General features: G+C 44.9%; 2 protein-coding genes across 2 annotated transcripts in view; one reads left to right on the top strand and one right to left on the bottom strand.

Annotated features, from left to right (window-relative positions):
- The window catches only part of LOC116726034 (desmoglein-2-like), a 45,713-nt gene that overhangs the window by 5,165 nt on the left and 14,864 nt on the right, over positions 1-25,684 (top strand). Inside the window, exons 4-8 of the mRNA XM_032572505.1 lie at positions 16,442-16,580; positions 17,549-17,718; positions 18,165-18,299; positions 24,294-24,479; positions 24,627-25,297. Coding sequence (XP_032428396.1) covers positions 16,442-16,580; positions 17,549-17,718; positions 18,165-18,299; positions 24,294-24,479; positions 24,627-25,297 — 1,301 coding nt within the window. The remainder of the gene's footprint in view (positions 1-16,441; positions 16,581-17,548; positions 17,719-18,164; positions 18,300-24,293; positions 24,480-24,626; positions 25,298-25,684) is intronic.
- The window catches only part of LOC116726052 (uncharacterized), a 591,833-nt gene that overhangs the window by 555,804 nt on the left and 10,345 nt on the right, over positions 1-25,684 (bottom strand). The window lies entirely within an intron of this gene.

Genomic DNA, 25,684 nt, shown 5'->3' with positions numbered 1-25,684 from the left:
TTTAGATTTTTTCTAAATTTAGACACAAAACTATTAACACTCACAGCACTGTGCAAAATCCTCCACTGTAGGTCGACTGCCCTCTTGCTCAAGGGGGGCTTATAAAACACCCTCCATAAAGGTTTCTGATTTTCTCTGACTTTAAATCTGTCTCTCCAAACAGTATCAGTTCTTCCACTTAATTATTTCTTATTCAATCCTTGGATAACCAATTTATACAAACATTTTCCATTCAACATACAAAAATTAACAATTTTTTGAGTGCTCAAAAGACCAGTCAATTCTGAGAAATCAATATTCAGTCCCATTTCTGGAAACGGATCTGTAGAATCAGAGAGTTCTTCTCCATTACAAAAGTCCACCAGCATCTGCTTTTCATCCAAAGTCAATTTTTCAAGCCACAAGTCTAAAATAGTCCTCATGTCTCGAATCGATTTTAACCCAAGCAAAGAAGCTGTTGCCTCTGTGTTTTGAAGATCTGGTCCAGCCGTTTCCACAATGCGTCTTAATTTTAGAACCTTTTTCTGAAGCAGTCTTCTTGACAATCCAACTCCATCCTGAACAGCCAAACGTGCCTCGAAAATTAAAGGTTCTTCTAGAAGCCAAAACAAAGACACGGTTGGTTCCAGTCTTTTCCACTCAAAAATTGTCCATGCTCTAAACAAACTTTTATGAAACATTGGCATTTCATACAGACATAACAGTTTACAATTTAATAAAAACAAAGAAACATCTAAGCCAAAACCTCCGATTTCTTTCAAAACAAAACCTGTTATTGGTTTCCAAAAAACCTCCTCCTCCCTCCCCATTAGACATTTCTGAATAAACTGTAACCTGAACGCAACAGTTCTGCTCTCTAGATGAACCAATCCTTGTCCACCCTCCTCTTCAGGTAAAAAAAGCACAGCCTGAAATACCCAATGTTTGTCATCCCAAAAAAACTTAATCATACAACATTGAATTCTATTAAGTAATCCAGCAGGTGGTTCCAAACACACTAACTTGTGCCACAATAGAGAAGCAATTAAATTATTTATAATGAGCACTCTCCCTCTATAACAGTAGTCCCCAACCCCCGGGCCGCGGACCGGTACCGGTCCGTGGACCAATTGGTACCGGGCCGCACAAGAAATAATTAAATATTTCCGTTTTATGTATTATTTGAGTCTAGAGGATCTTTTATTTTGAAAATCCTTTAACCGGATTCTCTCGGTTACATCTTGCGCACCAACATTGAGCCACAAGCAGCAAAATGAGTAAGAAACAGAACAGATGTCTTTGGAAAGTTTCTTTGCGAAGGTGAAAAGGCCCAGAGAAGAGACAGGAGAATGGATTTATCCCAGTAGGTGATTCCCACATTCCAAGCTCTGCATGATATGCGGCGACCGGTTTGCTAATGAAGGAATGAAGCTTCAAACTGCTTCGCCACAAGGAGACCAAGCACCCTGTGCATAAGCAACACTTCGGGTGTCATTGTTTCTCATCACTCCCAGGTGGGACCGTCTCGTTGCAGAGAAACAAGCTCAGGGCTCCTATTAGTCATTATCATGAGTTAAAATTTTCACAAAAGTAAAATGTTAGTTTTTGTGGTGCATCTGTGTCTTATTTTGAAGGGATATGTAAACGTTACTATAGTGACCAGAGTCAGAGAGCGTTAGCAGTGGTCGAGACGAGATGAGAGGAGTAGAGCTTGTGAGTTTTAGGTCTGGTTCACACGGCAAGATTTAAGGAATGTGGGCCGATTTTCCAAACCTCTGTGACGACAGAGCCGATAAAAGTCCAACAGGTTCGTGAGTCCAGCCACACGGCAGGAGCAACACACCACACACGAACCGATTCCAGAAGAAAATCCAGTAAAACCCCAACAATACCATACGTGAATTTAGAATAATCAAACACGGATGACGATGTAGAAGCAGCAGTGATAGTTTGTGGCTCATTTTAAGTGATAAAAGACGCAAAAAGAAAAGGCGTTTGATAAAAGATGGAGGGAGCAGCCGCCCTATTTGCTGCACTATGATTTGTATGTTTTTTCGTAGTTAACATTTTTAACTGAATAAATATATGTTATATATGTTTATTCTCATCTCAATAAACATATATAAAAAATGACCTTTATATATAGTAATAAACATTTCCACACGTCTCCTCCGATGTCCACCGGACTCTCAGTTGCCATGTCAACTGTTTGGGATTTCACTCCTTTCTTACGTCACCGCGCTTTCTGATTGGCTACCTGTCACATTCAACAGGCTGCGTTCTTGCTCCCAGTCAGGGAAAACCCTACAGGCTGCGATAATCAGGCCAAGACAATGTTGAATATTTGTTGAGTATATGTATGTTGCATATTCAACACACCACCAAGTAACACACCACACACTGCAGGACGTTGTAAGTTTTTCGTAAAGGGAAAATCGGGGGAAAAAAAAGGCTTTAGCGGGAACACAAACATGCAGAAGCCCCCCGTCCCACCCCCGGTTTTCCAGACCCCCCCCCCCACCCGCAGCAAATTTGCGAAGTCTTAACCGGTCCGTGGTACTAAAAAGGTTGGGGACCACTGCTCTATAAGACATCTGCGGTAACAACCATCTCCACTTCTCTAACCTTCCCTCCACTTTCTCCATCACTCCCTCACAGTTCTTTTTTTCAGTGTTCTCATCTCCTAAATATATACCAAGATATTTCAAACCCCCTCTTTTCCATTTTAAACCACCTGGAAGTTGAGGAAGCCCACTAAACCAGCTACCTATTGCCATAGCCTCACTCTTAGCCCAGTTGACACGAGCAGCTGATAATTTACAAAATAAATCAACAACTCTACCTAAAATATTCACTTCTTCCTGATTTTTAACAATAATAATGCCATCATCAGCATAAGCTGATAAAGTAAAAGATATATTACAACCTGGTAAAACCAGTCCCTCAATATGTGACCTAATTTTCTTTAACAGTGGTTCAATAGAAAGAGCATATAACATTCCAGACAAAGAACAACCTTGTTGAACACCTCTTGTGACTTTAAAAGGTTTACACAAACAGCCGTTCATTTTCAGTACACTCTCAATGTTTTCATATAGAACCATAATCTTGGCAATAAATCCAGAGCCGAGACCAAACCTTTCCAACACCTTCCACAGGTAACAGTGCTCAACTCTGTCAAAAACCTTTTCCTGGTCCAAAGAAACCAAACCAGCATTACATCCCTATGATCTGGAGACGTCCAAAATATCTCTGATGAGGGAAATATTATCAAACATCGACCTGCCAGGGACACAGTAAGATTGTGTTTGATGAACAACCTGCTCCATCACCTTATTCAGTCTGTTTGCCAGCACCTTTGACAACAGTTTATAGTCTGTACACAACAGAGAAACAGGTGGCTAGTTTTTAATGTCCTGGAGATCACCTTTCTTTGGTAGCAATGTGAGAACTGCTCTCCTGCAGCTATGTGGTAGAAAACCTCAGAGCTCCTCAAGAACCTCCAAGAGGTCAACGTAAAGGTCAGACCAGAACGCTCTGTAAAATTCACTGGGAAGTCCATCGATACCAGGTGCTTTTCCTCCTTCCATACTTTGTAGTGCAGCATGAATCTCCTCCTGAGTCATAGGTTCCCCCAACTCCTTGGCAAAATCCACATAAACTCTTGGAAGATCACTGCAGAAGTCGTTGAAACTGTCTTCATCCTCGCTGTATTCAGAGCTGTACAGATCTGCATAGAAATCTGCTGCTCTCTGCCTGATGTCACTGTCTGCAGTCAAAAGAACATCCGCAGTTGATTTTAAACCATGCATAAACTTGCACTGTCCTTGTTTTTTTTCCGAAAAGAAAAACTTTGTTGGAGCGTCCATTAAAGCAGCTTTCTGAAACCTGCATCGAACCAGCACTCCCTGTGTTCTTGAGCCCAGCAAATCAGTCAAAGCAGCTTTTTTTAACTTGAGGTTCTCAAAATAACCGTGATCTCCTGTGGATTGTGCAGAAACCTGCAACTCCACTATTTCAATCTCCAGATCTCTAATAGACTTGGTTTAGGCCTGTCACGATAGCAAATTTTGCTCAGCGATTAATTGTCTCAAAAATTATTGCGATAAACGATAATATTGTTGAAGACCTTTTTACACTGATTTAATGGAAATGACGTAATAATGCATGCGATTTCTTGCCCTATTTAGGGCGAGGGCCGAAAAAGTGTACATTTGGGGGGAAAAAAGGGCCTTTTTCTAAAAATTCTGGAGGTCTAACCCTGGGTCGTAGGGTTACGGGGTCAATCTCTAAAAATCCGGTTATCCCTCGTTACCCCCGTGACCCACCCTACCGATTTTTAAGACCCCCGGTCTCCCCGTGAGAGACCCCCAAACAGGACAAACTTTTCACAAAAATCATGGATTTTGCTCCCTCGTGGCAAGATTCGCTGTAGTAACGTGTTTCTGCCACCAGAGGGCATCGTTGCCATCTCGGTGTTTCTCTCAATGGGGAAAACTGCCACTTGGGTACCGGACCCGAACTTGCCACTTGGGTAGTCCGTCAATGGGGGCTTGCCAACTGGGTATTCTTATCCATACAACTGACACTTTGTCACATTTTCACTCCATGGGGCTTGCCAAATGGGTGTTTATGCCTATGGGGGTGTTGCCACCTGGGTATTCGAGAACATGGGGGTTGCCACCTGGGTATTCGTGAACATGGGGCTTGCCACTTGGGGACCAGGGCAGATCATGGAGCTCACTTACCCAGGGATAGGGCACCCAAAGCCCGCATGGAGGTTGGGTGACAGACCCCTTGGACCTCCAGAGAACCAGGGGGGGGACTCATGGAGCTCCTTTACCCAGGGACAGGGCACCATGGGGCTTGCCACCTGGGTGTTTATTGCCACTTGGGGGACCAACACTTAAGCACCATTCGAACCTGGGGACCCAGACTTAAGCCAAATGGGTGTTTAGGACTATGGGGGTCTTGCCACTTGGGGGACGGACCCACACTTAAGCACCCTTCGAACCTGGGTACCCCACACTTAAGCACCCCTACGCGGACTACACCCACCAGCCCGCACGGCCCAGAGTCTCGTGCCCCTGGTAAGGCTCCCTTTGTGGACATGGCTTGCCACCTGGGTGTTTATGCCTATGGGAGGGTTGCCACCTGGGTATTCGAGTACATGGGGCTTGCCACCTGGGTGTTTATGTCCATGGGGGCTTGCCAGCTGGGTGTTTATGCCTATGGGAGGGTTGCCACCTGGGTATTCGAGTACATGGGGCTTGCCACCTGGGTGTTTATGTCCATGGGGGCTTGCCACCTGGGTGTTTATGCCTATGGGAGGGTTGCCACCTGGGTATTCGAGTACATGGGGCTTGCCACCTGGGTGTTTATGTCCATGGGGGCTTGCCACCTGGGTGTTTATGCCTATGGGAGGGTTGCCACCTGGGTATTCGAGTACATGGGGCTTGCCACCTGGGTGTTTATGTCCATGGGGGCTTGCCACCTGGGTGTTTATGCCTATGGGAGGGTTGCCACCTGGGTATTCGAGTACATGGGGCTTGCCACCTGGGTGTTTATGTCCATGGGGGCTTGCCACCTGGGTGTTTATGCCTATGGGAGGGTTGCCACCTGGGTATTCGAGTACATGGGGCTTGCCACCTGGGTGTTTATGTCCATGGGGGCTTGCCACTTGGGGGACCAAGACTTAAGGACCCTCCGAACCTGGGTACCCCACACTTAAGCACCCCTACGCGGACTACACCCACCAGCCCGCACGGCCCAGAGTCTCGTGCCCCTGGTAAGGGTCCCTTTGTGGACATGGCTTGCCACTTGGGTTTTCGGCACTATAAATGCTCTGCCATCTGGGCACACTGACCCTGGCTTCCCCCGTGGCACAATGGTTAAGGCTGGTGCCTCCCACCCGGCAGAGCCTGGTTCGATACCAGCTTGGGACGCAGAGCTGCAGGACTTGCCATCCGGGTATCACTTTCAAATGCATTGATGCCAAATGGGAACCAACATTCACGGGGGCTTTAAGGGGGGGTCCCGCGCATTTATTGGGCCAAAGGTGGGCTCGGGTCATCACACACACTTGGAAGAATAAACGAAACCAGGCACAACCTCCTCTGATGACCCCCTGCTCTGGGGGGGCTTTGCCAAGGAATGGAGCACCATAACCCCGCATGGAGGTTGGGAGACAGACCCCTTGGACCTCCAGACAACCAGGGGGGACTCATGGAGCTTCTGTACCCAGGAATGGAGCACCATAACCCCGCATGGAGGTTAGGAGACAGACCCCTTGGACCTCCAGACAACCAGGGGGGACTCATGGAGCTCATTTACCCAGGGCTAGGGCACTGAAAGCCCGCATGGAGGGCAGATGAACCACCCCCATGGACCTCCAGAGAACCAGGGGGACTTATGGAGCTCAAGTACCCAGGAATGAAGCACCATAACCCCGCATGGAGGTTGGATGAACCACCCCCATGGACCTCCAGAGAACCAGGGGGACTCATGGAGCTCATTTACCCAGGGCTAGGGCACTGAAAGCCCGCATGGAGGGCAGATGAACCACCCCCATGGACCTCCAGAGAACCAGGGGGACTTATGGAGCTCATTTACCCAGGGCTAGGGCACCCAAACCCCGCATGGAGGACAGATGAACCACCCCCTTGGACCTCCAGACAACCAGGGGGACTCATGGAGCTCAGGTACCCAGGAATGAAGCACCATAACCCCGCATGGAGGTTGAGAGACAGACCCCTTGGACCTCCAGAGAACCAGGACACCTCATGGAGCTTAAGTACCTGGACCTCCAGACAACCAGGGGGACTCATGGAGCTCAAGTACCCAGGAATGAAGCACCATAACCCCGCATGGAGGCTGGATGAAACAGCCCCTGGACCTCCAGAGAACCAGGGCACATCATGGAGCACAAGTACCCAGGAATGGAGCACCATAACCCCGCATGGAGGCTGGATGAAACAGCCCCTGGACCTCCAGAGAACCAGGGCACATCATGGAGCACAAGTACCCAGGAATGGAGCACTATAACCCCGCATGGAGGACAGATGAACCACCCCCATGGACCTCCAGAGAACCAGGGGGACTTATGGAGCTCATTTACCCAGGAATGAAGCACCATAACCCCGCATGGAGGTTGAGAGACAGACCCCTTGGACCTCCAGAGAACCAGGACACCTCATGGAGCTTAAGTACCTGGACCTCCAGACAACCAGGGGGACTCATGGAGCTCAAGTACCCAGGAATGGAGCACCATAACCCCGCATGGAGGCTGGATGAACCACCCCCATGGACCTCCAGAGAACCAGGGGGACTTATGGAGCTCATTTACCCAGGGCTAGGGCACCCAAACCCCGCATGGAGGACAGATGAACCACCCCCTTGGACCTCCAGACAACCAGGGGGACTCATGGAGCTCAGGTACCCAGGAATGAAGCACCATAACCCCGCATGGAGGTTGAGAGACAGACCCCTTGGACCTCCAGAGAACCAGGACACCTCATGGAGCTTAAGTACCTGGACCTCCAGACAACCAGGGGGACTCATGGAGCTCAAGTACCCAGGAATGAAGCACCATAACCCCGCATGGAGGCTGGATGAAACAGCCCCTGGACCTCCAGAGAACCAGGGCACATCATGGAGCACAAGTACCCAGGAATGGAGCACCATAACCCCGCATGGAGGCTGGATGAAACAGCCCCTGGACCTCCAGAGAACCAGGGCACATCATGGAGCACAAGTACCCAGGAATGGAGCACTATAACCCCGCATGGAGGACAGATGAACCACCCCCATGGACCTCCAGAGAACCAGGGGGACTTATGGAGCTCATTTACCCAGGAATGAAGCACCATAACCCCGCATGGAGGTTGAGAGACAGACCCCTTGGACCTCCAGAGAACCAGGACACCTCATGGAGCTTAAGTACCTGGACCTCCAGACAACCAGGGGGACTCATGGAGCTCAAGTACCCAGGAATGGAGCACCATAACCCCGCATGGAGGCTGGATGAACCACCCCCATGGACCTCCAGAGAACCAGGGGGACTTATGGAGCTCATTTACCCAGGGCTAGGGCACCCAAACCCCGCATGGAGGACAGATGAACCACCCCCTTGGACCTCCAGACAACCAGGGGGACTCATGGAGCTCAGGTACCCAGGAATGAAGCACCATAACCCCGCATGGAGGTTGAGAGACAGACCCCTTGGACCTCCAGAGAACCAGGACACCTCATGGAGCTTAAGTACCTGGACCTCCAGACAACCAGGGGGACTCATGGAGCTCAAGTACCCAGGAATGAAGCACCATAACCCCGCATGGAGGCTGGATGAAACAGCCCCTGGACCTCCAGAGAACCAGGGCACATCATGGAGCACAAGTACCCAGGAATGAAGCACCATAACCCCGCATGGAGGCTGGATGAAACAGCCCCTGGACCTCCAGAGAACCAGGGCACATCATGGAGCACAAGTACCCAGGAATGGAGCACTATAACCCCGCATGGAGGACAGATGAACCACCCCCATGGACCTCCAGAGAACCAGGGGGACTTATGGAGCTCATTTACCCAGGAATGAAGCACCATAACCCCGCATGGAGGTTGAGAGACAGACCCCTTGGACCTCCAGAGAACCAGGACACCTCATGGAGCTTAAGTACCTGGACCTCCAGACAACCAGGGGGACTCATGGAGCTCAAGTACCCAGGAATGGAGCACCATAACCCCGCATGGAGGCTGGATGAACCACCCCCATGGACCTCCAGAGAACCAGGGGGACTTATGGAGCTCATTTACCCAGGGCTAGGGCACCCAAACCCCGCATGGAGGACAGATGAACCACCCCCTTGGACCTCCAGACAACCAGGGGGACTCATGGAGCTCAGGTACCCAGGAATGAAGCACCATAACCCCGCATGGAGGTTGAGAGACAGACCCCTTGGACCTCCAGAGAACCAGGACACCTCATGGAGCTTAAGTACCTGGACCTCCAGACAACCAGGGGGACTCATGGAGCTCAAGTACCCAGGAATGAAGCACCATAACCCCGCATGGAGGCTGGATGAAACAGCCCCTGGACCTCCAGAGAACCAGGGCACATCATGGAGCACAAGTACCCAGGAATGGAGCACCATAACCCCGCATGGAGGCTGGATGAAACAGCCCCTGGACCTCCAGAGAACCAGGGCACATCATGGAGCACAAGTACCCAGGAATGGAGCACTATAACCCCGCATGGAGGACAGATGAACCACCCCCATGGACCTCCAGAGAACCAGGGGGACTTATGGAGCTCATTTACCCAGGAATGAAGCACCATAACCCCGCATGGAGGTTGAGAGACAGACCCCTTGGACCTCCAGAGAACCAGGACACCTCATGGAGCTTAAGTACCTGGACCTCCAGACAACCAGGGGGACTCATGGAGCTCAAGTACCCAGGAATGGAGCACCATAACCCCGCATGGAGGCTGGATGAACCACCCCCATGGACCTCCAGAGAACCAGGGGGACTTATGGAGCTCATTTACCCAGGGCTAGGGCACCCAAACCCCGCATGGAGGACAGATGAACCACCCCCTTGGACCTCCAGACAACCAGGGGGACTCATGGAGCTCAGGTACCCAGGAATGAAGCACCATAACCCCGCATGGAGGTTGAGAGACAGACCCCTTGGACCTCCAGAGAACCAGGACACCTCATGGAGCTTAAGTACCTGGACCTCCAGACAACCAGGGGGACTCATGGAGCTCAAGTACCCAGGAATGAAGCACCATAACCCCGCATGGAGGCTGGATGAAACAGCCCCTGGACCTCCAGAGAACCAGGGCACATCATGGAGCACAAGTACCCAGGAATGGAGCACCATAACCCCGCATGGAGGCTGGATGAAACAGCCCCTGGACCTCCAGAGAACCAGGGCACATCATGGAGCACAAGTACCCAGGAATGGAGCACTATAACCCCGCATGGAGGACAGATGAACCACCCCCATGGACCTCCAGAGAACCAGGGGGACTTATGGAGCTCATTTACCCAGGAATGAAGCACCATAACCCCGCATGGAGGTTGAGAGACAGACCCCTTGGACCTCCAGAGAACCAGGACACCTCATGGAGCTTAAGTACCTGGACCTCCAGACAACCAGGGGGACTCATGGAGCTCAAGTACCCAGGAATGGAGCACCATAACCCCGCATGGAGGCTGGATGAACCACCCCCATGGACCTCCAGAGAACCAGGGGGACTTATGGAGCTCATTTACCCAGGGCTAGGGCACCCAAACCCCGCATGGAGGACAGATGAACCACCCCCTTGGACCTCCAGACAACCAGGGGGACTCATGGAGCTCAGGTACCCAGGAATGAAGCACCATAACCCCGCATGGAGGTTGAGAGACAGACCCCTTGGACCTCCAGAGAACCAGGACACCTCATGGAGCTTAAGTACCTGGACCTCCAGACAACCAGGGGGACTCATGGAGCTCAAGTACCCAGGAATGAAGCACCATAACCCCGCATGGAGGTTGAGAGACAGACCCCTTGGACCTCCAGAGAACCAGGACACCTCATGGAGCTTAAGTACCTGGACCTCCAGACAACCAGGGGGACTCATGGAGCTCAAGTACCCAGGAATGAAGCACCATAACCCCGCATGGAGGCTGGATGAAACAGCCCCTGGACCTCCAGAGAACCAGGGCACATCATGGAGCACAAGTACCCAGGAATGGAGCACTATAACCCCGCATGGAGGACAGATGAACCACCCCCATGGACCTCCAGAGAACCAGGGGGACTTATGGAGCTCATTTACCCAGGAATGAAGCACCATAACCCCGCATGGAGGTTGAGAGACAGACCCCTTGGACCTCCAGAGAACCAGGACACCTCATGGAGCTTAAGTACCTGGACCTCCAGACAACCAGGGGGACTCATGGAGCTCATTTACCCAGGAATGAAGCACCATAACCCCGCATGGAGGTAGGATGAACCACCCCCTTGGACCTCCAGACAACCAGGGGGACTCATGGAGCTCAAGTACCCAGGAATGAAGCACCATAACCCCGCATGGAGGTTGGGAGACAGACCCCTTGGACCTCCAGAGAACCAGGACACCTCATGGAGCTTAAGTACTTGGACCTCCAGAGAACCAGGGCACATCATGGAGCTCAAGTACCCAGGAATGGAGCACCATAACCCCGCAAGGAGGCTGGATGAAACAGCCCCTGGACCTCCAGAGAACCAGGGGGACTTATGGAGCACAAGTACCCAGGAATGGAGCACCATAACCCCGCATGGAGGACAGATGAACCACCCCCATGAACCTCCAGAGTAGTACCTATGAACCACCAGCACTCAGACACTTAGCACACCCAGCTAAGCCACTTTGCCACGAAGGAACACCGGTCAGAATACCCAAGTGGCAGGCCTCCCAATCCCCCACAATGCCCGTGGACCACACTACCCATGAACCACCAGCACTCAGACACTTAGCAGACCCAGCTAACCCGCTTTGCCACCGAGGATCACCGGTCGGAACACCCAGGTGGCAGGCCCTCTGAGCTGAAACTGAAAATCTGACTTGATTTCATTCCTAATACAAGAGCTCCATCCAGGGGATTTTGCATGAACTGCATCTGCACCGATATGGCACCAAAAGTGCCCAAATGGCCCATTCAAAGGAATACCGAGGTGACAAATAAGCTCTTGCAGCCACTTAGGCATAGTGGCAGAACACGGCGGTGTCAAAGCCTATGGGAAAATTTTGCCACTTCGGACCGTGACCCTAACCAAAGATAGATACACTTTATTTTCAAAAGAACACTAAACACTGGAGCTGATAAAGAAAATGAACAAAACAACCAAAAACAAAAATAATATGGATTCTCAGTCTCCATTAACAAAAAACTCACTTGAGAAAAAAACCCCTAAACAACATAAAGCCAAAGTGGAAATAAATACTGCATTCAACCAAAAGATTATGAAGTCTGTATATTATGTTGCCCTTCAGTAATAATTAGATTTAATAGAGAAGATGGGCACATCGACTACCTGATGCAATAGTTCACACTACATGATTTTTTGCTCCTATTTTTCCCCTTAAGACAATCTTAGAACGTTGATCTTTCTAAGATTGTATGGTGTGTTACGGTAGATCGTAGTTGCCGCTCCGATCTAAATCAGGGGTTTTCCCCGACTGGGAGCTTTAACGCAGCCTGTTGAATGTGACAGGCAGCCAATCAGAAAGCGCGGATTCTCCTCTGCGCTTTCTGAGGGGAAATTACGTCGGGGAATCCCAAACAGCTGACACGGCGCAACCCGAAGTCCAGCGGACATTGGAGATGATATGTGGAAACCAAGGGCGTAGGTTTGGTCTAAGTTTTGGTGGGACATTAGAACTTACTGACCAACCCTCCCCCCCCGACCATTTTTGACCAGTGGGGGTGGGGGGAGAGAGGGGGGGGAGGGGGAGGGAGCACCACATTGGCTTAATAACCCCCTGAAGCTCCAGCCACCTCTCCATCGTTCTGCTCTGCCCCTTGCTCTGCTGTCTGAGCATCCTATGTGAAAAAATATTACATAATTAACAGACCTATTCTACCTCATATTCAGTGCTGACCTTACTAAACACCGGACTTTACAACAAATGCGTTGCGTGATAGATATCTAACTTATGGGTCCCCTCACTGTACTTACAGCCGAGGTAGCGAAATAACTTCTAATGTCTGTCGTCCTTTTCTTTTTTGGTGGCGACATGGTCTCGGAGACTCATAATAAATGTCAAACTCAGAAGGAGACGCGTTCACTGTCAGCACCATGGACCAAGCTTCCGTTCCGCGTGTGGCCAGCTGGCCGCCGCCTGTTGCAGCTAATCAAAGAACGTAGATCCACGTTCTTTGAGCCAATAGCGGCATGGGTCGACATAGTTCATAACAGCGAATTTTAAAATGAATGCTACCACTGCGTAGTATATTGAAATATTAAACTAATCAATGTAGATTTTCGTTTATTTATTTTGTTTTTGTTAAAAAATACACATGTTTTTTTTTTTAAAATTAATATGGCAAAAATTGGTCGGGACTATTTTATATCCCTTGAATATTGGTCGTGACATGTCACGACCGTCCATACCCAAACCTACGCCCATGGTGGAAACAACATTAATGTTTATTCAACATGCAAAGAATATAGAAATGACAAGAGGAGGAGTTGGAGCGAAATTGCTACCGCAGTTGATAAACCCGGTAACTTTTCAGCTGTTCTTCGTTAACGTGACGTAAATAGGTTATAATGATTTTCATTCGGTCAGGACTTTACGCTGACACTAGCCACATGCATTGCAGGTAGATTGTAGTAAAGAATTGATTAATGCCTGGTTTTAAAATTAGTTCACTGGACTTGTAGCCATTATTTTGTGCCCATTGTTGGACACCACATGGCAGGAACGAACCAAATGGGCCGACAATCGGCGACAGCTCGTGTGCGCTGGGCTTTACACTAAGTAAAATGAGGAAGGGAGGAGTCAGTGGAGAGCACCGGAGTTGAGCCTCTTTTCATTCGGTGTCATCAACAGAAAGAGAAAAAGGCCGGAAGAGACGATAATGCCGATAATTAAAATGACGTCGATAGTTTTAATTTATCGTACGATTAATCGATTTACCGTTTATCGCGACAGGCCTAACTTGGTTAAACCAGATGAAACATTGACAGTGTACTGTTGACATAATTCTTTAATTTCAATTTTCCCACGATCCCACCACTGCCCTAACAATCCAAAATCTTCTTTGCTAGTTCTGTCCACTCTCCAGAAAGAAATAAAAACCTTCTTAAAATTAGTAACCAATAACAAAAGCAGTGTTAAAATGCCAATAAGCAGACTTATGTTTGATATTGGCAATAAAAGCACTACAAGAAACCAAAGCATGATCCAAAAAACTTACAGGATGGATATTACATTTTTTCCAAACTTATGTCTAAAATTATATATTCTATCTAACCTAGCTGCAGAAAAAGTATTATCTGTGTTTCTAGCATATGTATAATGTAGTTTTTGAGTATGCATTTCTCTCCAAACATCAACCAAAGAAAAAAAATCAATCAAATGTTTAAAGAACTTTGCTGAAGCTGGATGAGGTTCAAAATGATTTTTATCCAACTGATCATTTTCTGTACAGTTAAAATTCCCACCCAAAAAAAGAAAATCATCCACGTCTTCAAGTTTATGTAAAAAAAAGAACCCTCTCTCGTCTTGCATTTGAAGTATATACATTTACAAAAACAACATTAAAACACTCATATTTTGCTTTCACTACCATTAATCTACCCTTAATTATTTCCTCAAACTGATATGACACCGGTAGAACATTTTTTGAAAACAGAATTGCAACTCCCCCACTGGCCTGGTTTAAATGACTCAAAATAATTTCTCCTCACCATTCTCTCCTCCAATCTATCTCATTTAAACAATCACTGTGTGTTTCTTGTACCATCAGCACATTTACCGGAATATGTTTTAAATGAATTAATTCAAACACACTAATTCTCTTCTTCACATCTCTGGCTCCATTCAGATTAGATGTAGAAACTCTGAAGTGGCTCATTATCAAAGATGGGAGAAAAAACACTAAAAGAAAATACAGACATTTAACAAACTTCAAACTCATCATCACTGTTGAATTCTTGCTTAAGTTTTCCAATCAACTTTTTTAAGCGGTAAACTTCTTTGTCATTATATCCTCCTTTTCTTTTATTGTTCAACCTAGATCTCACATGCACAAGAAAAAGTTTCTTGTCTGGAAAAAAATCTTCTACTTTTACATTTTTCATGTTCTTTGTAACTTTCAAAAAGTGTTTAACATTTTGCACACCATAACCTTTCCTGTGTCGACTCTGACCAAGGGATTTGCAAGATGAACAGGCTACCAGGGTTCTCAAGTTCCAGTCCTCGAGGGCTTTTAGATGTGCCTCTGCTGCACCACACCTGAATAGAATAATTAGGTCATTAAGGCTCTGGAGAACTGATCTACACAAGGAGGAGGTCATTAAGTCATTTCGTTCCAGTGTTTTGTACCTGTGGCACTTCTAAAAACTGCTGGACTGCGGCCCTCGAGGACTGGAGTTTGAGACCCCTGCTCTAGAACTTTTCCTGAACATTCCATTTCCAAATCTCTTTAACCATTTTCAGTTTGAGAACCAATAATACCTTCAGAAATTTTTCTTTTTTTAGAAAATGCAAAACCATCTTCCTCTGGTGTTTGACTGCATCCCTCCTCCTTTATTTCTTCAGAATCCGTTTTTCTCTGGTAAAACTTTAGTAAATTCTGACTGTGTCCTTCCACACTGCCTTTCCTGTGAATCGTTCACCGTTTGATTTTTCAGGCTTTACTCTCTGTCCTCTAGCACACATATTTCATGCACTTCTTTTTCACTATGAACATTTTCCTCAGACGTTTGTACTTCTGTTTCTTTTATCACTGCGCTCCTGGGGCCTCAGCTTGATTCGGCAATTTTTCGCTTTCCTTATCTCGAGTTTGAGCCGAATTATCAGAAGAGAGATTTTTTCCAGGACACGCTCGAACCAAGTGACCCCGCAACCAAAACACACCAAAGTGCCCGAGTTTACATAAATAGCATAATCAAACTCGTCCACTCGCACATTAAGCACCAAGTTAAGGTCTTCATTCTTTTTATTCAGAATCATAAGAACCTGTCTTCTGTGTGAAACATGTTTTAACTACGGTGACTTGCAACCCCACGGCATTTTCCTGATCGCGGAAATAATTTTCCCATGCTGCGACACCTCTGTCACCAACAATTCATCACTGATGAACGGAGGTATGTTGGCAATCGTGACTTTTTTAGCTGGAGCACTCAAAGGGGAAACGGACAGAAACACATCGTTCACAACAATGCCTTTTTCAATCACTTTGCTTACCTTCTCCACGCTGTCAACAAAAATGAGCACCGCGCTGTTCATCCGAGCAGCAGATTTAATGCTGCTACAACCTACAACTTCTCCCACCGCCAAACTACATTCCTCCACCGTCATACTGGGATTATTGGGTATGATCTTCAAACCATGTTGCCTCGTACGTTTGGTCAAATCCATTTCTGGCATTTTGCGCCAAAAGGCAAAATGCTGGTGTTACGCACAGAAATGTAACCAATTACATTTAATCTAACTCAACAACCACAATATTTAAAGAACAATACCCAGAAAAAACCCAATAAAGATAGAGATAACAAAGTTAGAAATTCTCTAACTCTCAGTCCACTCACCACACGCTCCTCCACCAATCCCCTTCATGCAGTGCGAAAGAGAGAAAGAAAGAAGATCCTGAAATAATATATTTAACAACAGAAAACACTAATGCTTAACTAATTCTGAAGTTGTGTTTTGCAGAGCCAGAAGCACAAGGTCTAATTCTGTCCTGTCTTCTGGTTCCTGCAGCTAACAGGCATTGCTAAATTCAAGGATGGAAATTCAGCGGAGGAAAACATTCCCCTGACTGTTACTGTACTGGATGAAAATGATAATTCCCCTTATTTTGTTCTCCACAAAGGCAATGTCACAGAGGCAAGCACAGAAGGTAATCCTTTCATCTAGGTCAGTTCTTCTCCTTACCCTGGAGATGGACAACTAGGTCATACAGTATACAGTACAGACCAAAAGTTTGGACACACCTTTTAATTCAATGAGTTTCCTTTATTTTCATGACTATTGACATTGTAGATTCACACTGAAGGCATCAAAACTATGAATAACACATGTGGAAATATGCACTAAACAAAAAAGTGTAAAACAACTGAAAATACCCCTTATATTCTAGTTTCTTCAAAGTAGCAACATTTTGCTGTGATTACTGCTTTGCACACACTCTGCATTTTCTTGATGAGCTTCAAGAGGTAGTCACCTGAAATGGTTTTCACTTCATAGGTGTGCCCTGTCAGGTTAATAAGTGGGATTTCTTGCCTTATAAATAGTCATGAAAATAAAGAAAACCATTGAATTAGAAGGTGTGTCCAAACTTTTGGTCTGTACTGTATATATATATATATATATATATATATATATATATATATATATACATATATATATATATATATATATATAGAAAGAGAGAGAGAGAGAGACTCTACCCTCTTTCCTGTCTACGTACGGAGAATGGAAAAAACTACTCATGTCAGCCAAAAACAGAGAATAAAATAAATCTTTTTTTATTTAAAGAATATGCTGAATAACAAAATTAAATGAAACTCTTGTAAAATAAGTGTTTTATTTGTTAAATTGGAAGCTTGTTTGTATAACTCATAGTTTAGGTAGAAACCAACTCCCTAGGGTCAATATGTGTGCTTTACTACAAAAATACATATTTCAGTGTGCTCTCTGATTGGCCCCTATTATTAACTTTTGAATACTCTTTATTGGTCATCTATCTGCTAACTTTCTCCTGCTGTCTATGGACATGGTTTATCTTTGCTTCCCTGCTCCTGTCTTACCTTCACCCAAAAATGCTCATTTTATATCATGTAATCTGTTGTGCATTTGTGACTGCAGGAACATTTGTTATGCAAATCGAAGGTAAGGATGATGATGAGGCTGGAACAATAAATTCAGAGATCGCCTACACCATTATCAGTCAAGAACCGGCTGGCAAAGGTCACATGTTCACTATAGACAAAAAGACAGGGAAATTATTTGTTAAAGAGCCCACTCTGGACAGAGAGGTAACATTTACTTTTCACTTTGTAAAACACAATTGTACCCTTGCTTCAGTTTTATGTTTTAAAACAACATAGTTTGAAAACATCTATAACTGTATTCCTAACATGTAGATGTGTACATCTACATGTACACATGTAGATGTACACATGTACACATGTACAAGAAATGTGTACATGTGTACTTATGCCGACTTCAAGTCATGATCAGTGTTTGTGATCTACATCATAAACCTTTTTGAAACATTTTGGTCAATAAATGCTACTTTATTATTATGACAAATAATGAGAAAATGTTTATATTCTGTAAAAGTTTCAAATAAAAACTATGTAAACTTTTATTATTTGTTTTAAGCTTTCCCACCACCAGATAATCCAACAGTTGACCTTTTCTGATCTGTTCAGCTTTATTCTTGTGGTCATGCATTTAATGTTCTGTTTTTTTCTGACAGACATATGATTTCTACAAGCTCGTTGTTAAAGGAACTGATATGGGAGGTGCACCATCAGGGAAAACAGGGACAGGAACTGTGGAAATCAAAGTCACAGATATCAATGACAACATCCCCACTCTAGAAAAATCAGAGGTAATACATTTTTTTTAATCTAAGCCAGACCAAACAAAATCAGTTATTGACTTTGTGCAACAAGAAAGATGCAACAACTCTTGTTTCTGTTCTAGTATAAATTATAACCTATTTCATATATTCCCAACTTCTGCCGATGAAAGTATAAAACATCTGTCAAAAAGTGTGTTAAACAATCACAACTGTATTTAGTTCTAATAAACAGCCTGATATTGTGCCTCTGGTGAGATGAATTAACCACTTCAGGCTAATTAACCAGCTAATATGAACCCATCCTCCTCTAAATGTTAGTTTACAATGGAAGCATATTGAAGTGATAATTACAAATGTGATAATATACGTGGTAATTATATTATGAATGTAACAATTATATTGTATAAACAAGATGATTCCATCCATCCAGAAGGTGGCAGCAGTATGTTTGTAGTGAAGACATAAAGACAGTTAGTACAGTGGCTAAGAGGAGTTAGTCAAGTTTTTCTTCATTCTTAGTCTAAGTACTAATGCTACTGCGCATCGTGGATGAAACCATTAATAGTATCCGCACTCTGAGTAGGATCCTAAACAGAATTAGTCTCCACAGAAGGAAACGTCAGGCCGATCCTCTAGCTGAGGTGGGGTTCCTAACTCCCCGTCTGGAACAAAGCTGAAGTTGGCTTCCGATTGCAGCTTCCGATTTAGGAAATGACTAAAGGTTGATTCCACCTAATTTTCACTACCTTGAGTGTCTTTAATCTGTTCTACTTTAAAAACTAACATACTTAAACACTTAAAACCTGGACATTTATACCTAAATCAAAAAATTAACAGGCAATCCACGTGATCCAGGGCCGTCCAAGGCATTAGCAAACTAAGCAGCTGCTTAGGGGCACTAAGGGGCCCCCTAAGTGGAGCTGATTTATTTATTTTTTTTGTAATAATTTCTATGTCATTATAATATCAAAAACACACAATTTCACTATGAAGTGAATAATATACACTGCTCAAAAAAATAAAGGGAACACTCAAATAACACATCCTAGATCTGAATGAAAGAAATATTCTCATTGAATACTTTGTTCTGTACAAAGTTGAATGTGCTGACAACAAAATCACACAAAAATCATCAATGGAAATCAAATTTATTAACCAATGGAGGCCTGGATTTGGAGCCACACACAAAATTAAAGTGAAATAACACTACACGCTGATCCAACTTTAATGTAATGTCCTTAAAACAAGTCAAAATGAGGCTCAGTATTGTGTGTGGCCTCCACGTGCCTGTATGACCTCCCTACAACGCCTGGGCATGCTCCTGATGAGGTGGCGGATGGTCTCCTGAGGGATCTCCTCCCAGACCTGGACTAAAGCATCCGCCAACTCCTGGACAGTCTGTGGTGCAACGTGACGTTGGTGGATGGAGCGAGACATGATGTCCCAGATGTGCTCAATCGGATTCAGGTCTGGGGAACGGGCTGGCCAGTCCATAGCTTCAATGTCTTCATCTTGCAGGAACTGCTGACACACTCCAGCCACATGAGGTCTAGCATTGTCCTGCATTAGGAGGAACCCAGGGCCAACCGCACCAGCATATGGTCTCACAAGGGGTCTGAGGATCTCATCTCGGTACCTAATGGCAGTCAGGCTACCTCTGGTGAGCACATGGAGGGCTGTGCGGCCCTCCAAAGAAATGCCACCCCACACCATTACTGACCCACTGCCAAACCGGTCATGCTGAAGGATGTTGCAGGCAGTAGACCGCTCTCCACGGCGTCTCCAGACTCTGTCATGTCTGTCACATGTGCTCAGTGTGAACCTGCTTTCATCTGTGAAGAGCACAAGGCGCCAGTGGCGAATTTGCCAATCCTGGTGTTCTCTGGCAAATGCCAAGCATCCTGCACGGTGTTGGGCTGTGAGCACAACCCCCATCTGTGGACGTCGGGCCCTCATACCATCCTCATGGAGTCGGTTTCTAACCGTTTGTGCAGACACATGCACATTTGTGGCCTGCTGGAGGTCATTTTGCAGGGCTCTGGCAGTGCTCCTCCTGTTCCTTCTTGCACAAAGGCGGAGGTAGCGGTCCTGCTGCTGGGTTGTTGCCCTCCTACGGCCTCCTCCACGTCTCCTGGTGTACTGGCCTGTCTCCTGGTAGCGCCTCCAGCCTCTGGACACTACGCTGACAGACACAGCAAACCTTCTTGCCACAGCTCGCATTGATGTGCCATCCTGGATGAGCTGCACTACCTGAGCCACTTGTGTGGGTTGTGGAGTCCGTCTCATGCTACCACGAGTGTGAAAGCACCACCAACATTCAAAACTGACCAAAACATCAGCCAGACAGCATAGGTACTGAGAAGTGGTCTGTGGTCCCAACTGCAGAACCACTCCTTTATTGAGTGTGTCTTGCTAATTGCCAATAATTTCCACCTGTTGTCTATTCCATTTGCACAACAGCAGGTGAAATTGATTGTCAATCAGTGTTGCTTCCTAAGTGGACAGTTTGATTTCACAGAAGTTTGATTTACTTGGAGTTATATTGTGTTGTTTAAGTGTTCCCTTTATTTTTTTGAGCAGTGTATATTTGATAATGTATGTAGAGATTATTATTGTATTGATAAAAAGAAAAAAATGAATTGCTCTTGGGGGGCCCTGGTGGTCGCGGTAGGTACTGCACGCTTTGTTGGTATCCTGAGCTGCCATGCAATGTGCAGAGCGCATCTACACGTCCAAAGCTCCGGTCAGAAGATAAATAAGCAAAACAATGTCTCAAAAAGAACTTATCCTTCAGGGAGGGAGGAAAGAAAGAGGAAGAATAGAAAAAAGCCAAGATAAAGGTTTGTTTTAATGTGCTTTGGTAATGTAATGTAATGTACACGATTTGTAAAGGTGTTAATTAGGGCTGTATAATTATATTGATTCTATGATATTTATCAGTTTATCAATTTTTTTCCCACCCTCGGAAGGTATCGATTTTTCATCCACGAGTATCGATACATTAAACCATAGGGGTTCATAGGCTTATACCGTCTTTTAAACATGTCTGGTTTGTGACAACGTAGCAGCAAGACTCCGCCTCCCCCAGTCTCACTTTCAACTTGTGCTTAAAGTACACATTATAAACTACACACCAGTTATTTAATTGTGTTAATAGGCCAAGTAAAACCGGAGTTATGCTAAAATAAGTAAACCAGATTTTTCCGAATGTCAGAAATGTCAAAAACTGGCTTTTCCGGTCATGTGAAAGGGAATGAGCTTCCAAACGTAAAAAACGAAACGCAACATCAGATTCCTTTGCTTTTGGAAATCTCAAATCTTCAATAAATAACTATGGGCTGTATTTTGTTGCTAAGAAACGAAGTAAAGTTGCGCAAGGAACCCTGAAAGAGAAGCGGAACGGAGTAGCGGCAGAAGCAGTGAGATCGCAAAATGAATGCAAAGTTTGGATATCGGAGCAACTAATGAGGCTGGAACAATAAATGGCATCCATTTCGTAATCAGTTTTTAGCTTAGTGGTTTCTGTTCTGTATATAATGAATTACCTGAAGAATGAACACGCTGCATGCAGTGGCGCTCTCTTTTGAGCTGGAAAACAAAGAGGGGAAACTCGCAGCCGCAGTCTGGGTGCAGTGAGGATTGCCATGATGATGATGGCAGATCAATCATTCTTATTGGCAATTGACAAAGAGTATTAGAGACTGAGAGATCGATGAGATCCTGGCAGTCTGAGAGGCAGCTACTCAAAGATCCAAGCAGGGGAATGGCGGCGCTGCGCAGCTGCAAGGAGTCGATCACTATGGGGTGAGGCAGAGCCACTCCCCCAGCAGCTACTAGTAAACAGCTTACAGCCACGGCTAGCTCCGGGCTCTGTCCAATCAGAGTCAGGTATTGTGTAGTTGGTGCTTTTAATCAGTTTTCAGTTAGTTAAATCCAAGTCTATGGAACACAAAATGTCACTAAAATCACTCTGTCCTTCTAAAATCTTTCAGAAAATCATAAAAGTGCATCAGATTTTATTGTTTGTCAAATATTGTGATACATATCGTATCATGATCAGAATATCGTATAACGTATCGTATTGTGAGATTATTGTATCGCTACACCCCTACTGATAATAGAAAATTAGCTTGATAGCAACCTGGAACAACAGCCAAACATTTATGCAAGGGTCTTTGTGTTTGTGTGAAACTGAGTTTAAACTTTAAATGAATTGATTCTCATGCTTGGCTCTGTATATTTCTGAGTGTTTGATAATGTTTGATAACAATAATTAAAACTTCTCAATGTTTGACATTGTCTAGCTAAATGTTTTTACATCAGGCTACATAGCTGCTACAGCGATGAGCTACTCTATGCTGCAGTTGGGGAAATGTTGTTTGCTGCTGAGCAAAATCATTTTGTGGCTAAAACGAACATTATTTTAAACCTTTGCTGATGAAGATAAGATCATGTGAAGGGCTTCACATGTAAGTATCAGCTGATCATGATCCCCCAAAATTAAGGAAATCGGCACCCAGAAATCAACTGGTCGATAAATCGGTTGGCCAATAAATGTATCCTACATTATACATGTACATAATGTAAACAGCACTGCCAGAGATGCAATAAGTTTATAGCAGGTTTGTGAATGATCTAATGATCGGACTGCTGATTGCAGCTGGTCCACATTGTTAGCAGAACTAGAGGGCCCCAAAACCACATTTTGCTTAGGGCCCCATGGAGGCTTGGACCGGCCCTGATGTGATCAGTATCAGAATTGGCAGCAAAACACCTGATATATATATATACTGTATATAAAACCATGCATGTTATTGTTTACATACGAAAATTCTGCACATACGGACAACATTGAAGGGCAAAAAGACTATATTTTCACATGCCATCCATAGCCGTGCTGTCATGGTAGAATAATTCCGTTAACTCAATGAAACTTGGAAATGTAGATATTTTAGTGCTATGCTCCACAGCAAAGGGAAAACACGCTGAAGTACAACTCAAAACCACCTTTTTCTCACTCTCTGTATTGGCCAAGCTACACGTATGAATATAAATTATGGAAAATCAGTTCATACATTAAATGTTTTTTAACCATTTTGTTGACGACACGCAGACAGGAGGCGCATGCTCCCATAGAAATGGCAGCCAGTGCAGTTAGCGAGCGGTTGCGCAATCGAAGGAGAGGCTCGGCTCGCTGCTGCCTCACCAGCTGCGCTTCCAAGCATTTGAATGGGAAAATGCAAAAATTCAGCAAATTCAGGGCAGGCAGGCTGCCCTGCAAATAGATACATGTGTATACATCATCTATATGTATACATGATATATACATGTATACATATAGATACATGTATATATACATATATATATACAGCACAGATCAAAAATTTGGACACACCTTCTAATTCAATGGGTTTTCTTTATTTTCATGACTATTTATAAGGCAAGAAATCCCACTTATTAACCTGACAGGGCACACCTATGAAGTGAAAACCATTTCAGGTGACTACCTCTTGAAGCTCATCAAGAAAATGCAGAGTGTGTGCAAAGCAGTAATCACAGCAAAATGTTGCTACTTTGAAGAAACTAGAATATAAGGGCTATTTTCAGTTGTTTTACACTTTTTTTGTTTAGTGCATATTTCCACATGTGTTATTCATAGTTTTGATGCCTTCAGTGTGAATCTACAATGTCAATAGTTATGAAAATAAAGGAAACTCATTGAATTAAAAGGTGTGTCCAAACTTTTGGTCTGTACTGTATATATATATATATATAAAAATAAATAAAATTTATTTTGGTTCATAGTTCTAGCTTTTAAAGAAGTGTATCTATTCGTATCATGTTTATATTAATCTTCTTTATTATGTTTTGTAAATGATTTTAAAGTCATTGCTTTGGGATTTGTTGTGCATCATTTGGTCAATCCTGTTTGTTTTAGATGTGTTTTATAAGAATTAATTTGTTGTCTCAATAATAGATTCAACCAAACTTCTTCATAACAATGTTGTGGTTGTTTGGCAGTACGCCGGCTCTGTGGATGAAAATGTTGCTGATGTTGTTGTGATGAGAATCAAAGCTTTGGACAAAGACCTTCCACACACAAAGAACTGGCTGACTGTATTTACCATTGCCCAAGGAAATGAGGATAACCTGTTTTCCATTGAAACGGACAAAGAAACCAACGAGGGTATCCTAAAGCTGATCAAGGTATTTTTTCTCTACCTGTTTGTCAGGATTTTAATTAGTGTAGTAAGTATGTGATGTTTTTGAATTGGTCTCATACATATTTGTTCCTCTCGTTTTTTTCTGCTCACTTTTTCTTAAACCTATTTCTCCAACATCTCCACCAATTAGCCAGTGGATTTTGAAGAAGTACAGAATCTTGAGCTGGGCCTTATCATTGAAAATGTAGCTCCTTTTGTAGAAGGTGGCCCAATAAAAATGGATGTGGATGTTCAGGTTGGAGAGGGGGGTCCTCTGGCTGCTGGAGCAGCTGCTGGAGCCGGAGCCGGAGCCGGAGCCGGAGCCGGAGCTGGAGTCGGAGTTGGAGCTGGTGTGGATTTAGGAGTAGACCTCGGGCTAGATGTGGGCTTGGATGCTGATCTAGGTGTAGATGCAGGTCTGGATGCAGGACTGGATGTAGGTCTGGATGTAGGTCTGGATGCAGGTCTGGATGCAGGACTGGATGCAGGACTGGATGCAGGACTTAAACCACAGGGAGGAGCTGGGCCTGGAGTTGGACTTAAGCCTGCTGTTGGACCTGGAGTTGGTGTGGGGCTTAAGCCAGGTATTAAACCCGGTCTCAAGCCAGGGCCAAGACCAGGATCCAAGCCTAAGCCAAAAGCACCAGGAAAAAGCTATCCTATAAAAATAGCTGTAAATAATGTGCCAGAGGGTCCAGCATTTAGACCCGACACCAAGAAAGTACCTGTATCTGAGGATCCAAATGAGGCACCAGCAGACGGTGTGATTACTTCGTTCCCAGCAGTTGATCCAGATACTGGAAAAGTAGCTGATGATGTCAGGTTAGTCAATTTATCCGTCACTGTAATACTACCATTGAAACCAGTTAAATTTATTTTACCAGTTAAACCAAGAACTGATTGTAATTAAAGGCAGGACAAATTTCCTGCTTTCAGACATTACTGACTGTGTAAGCAGTTGAGTGGCGAAATGTGATGTCAGTCAGAACCTTGTAGCAAACAGCCTTTAACAAACATATTTTAGATATTTGTCCATTCATTCTTGTTTTACTTAACTGTAAACATGTAATCAGTAAAACCAGCCTATTACCTTGTTCATTCTTAGATATATCTGATTATAACTTCTATGGCTGCATAGCTTGTGACAGGAGAAGGACTGTTATGACAAAACATCTGAACTTAGTATTTTGATGGTAATTGGGAAATGAA

Source organism: Xiphophorus hellerii, chromosome 9 (genome assembly GCF_003331165.1).
Source record: "Xiphophorus hellerii strain 12219 chromosome 9, Xiphophorus_hellerii-4.1, whole genome shotgun sequence".
In the NCBI taxonomy this organism is placed as follows: domain Eukaryota; kingdom Metazoa; phylum Chordata; class Actinopteri; order Cyprinodontiformes; family Poeciliidae; genus Xiphophorus; species Xiphophorus hellerii.
The sequence above is the reverse complement of the archived record's forward strand: the minus strand, read 5'-3'. Positions and strand labels throughout refer to the sequence as shown.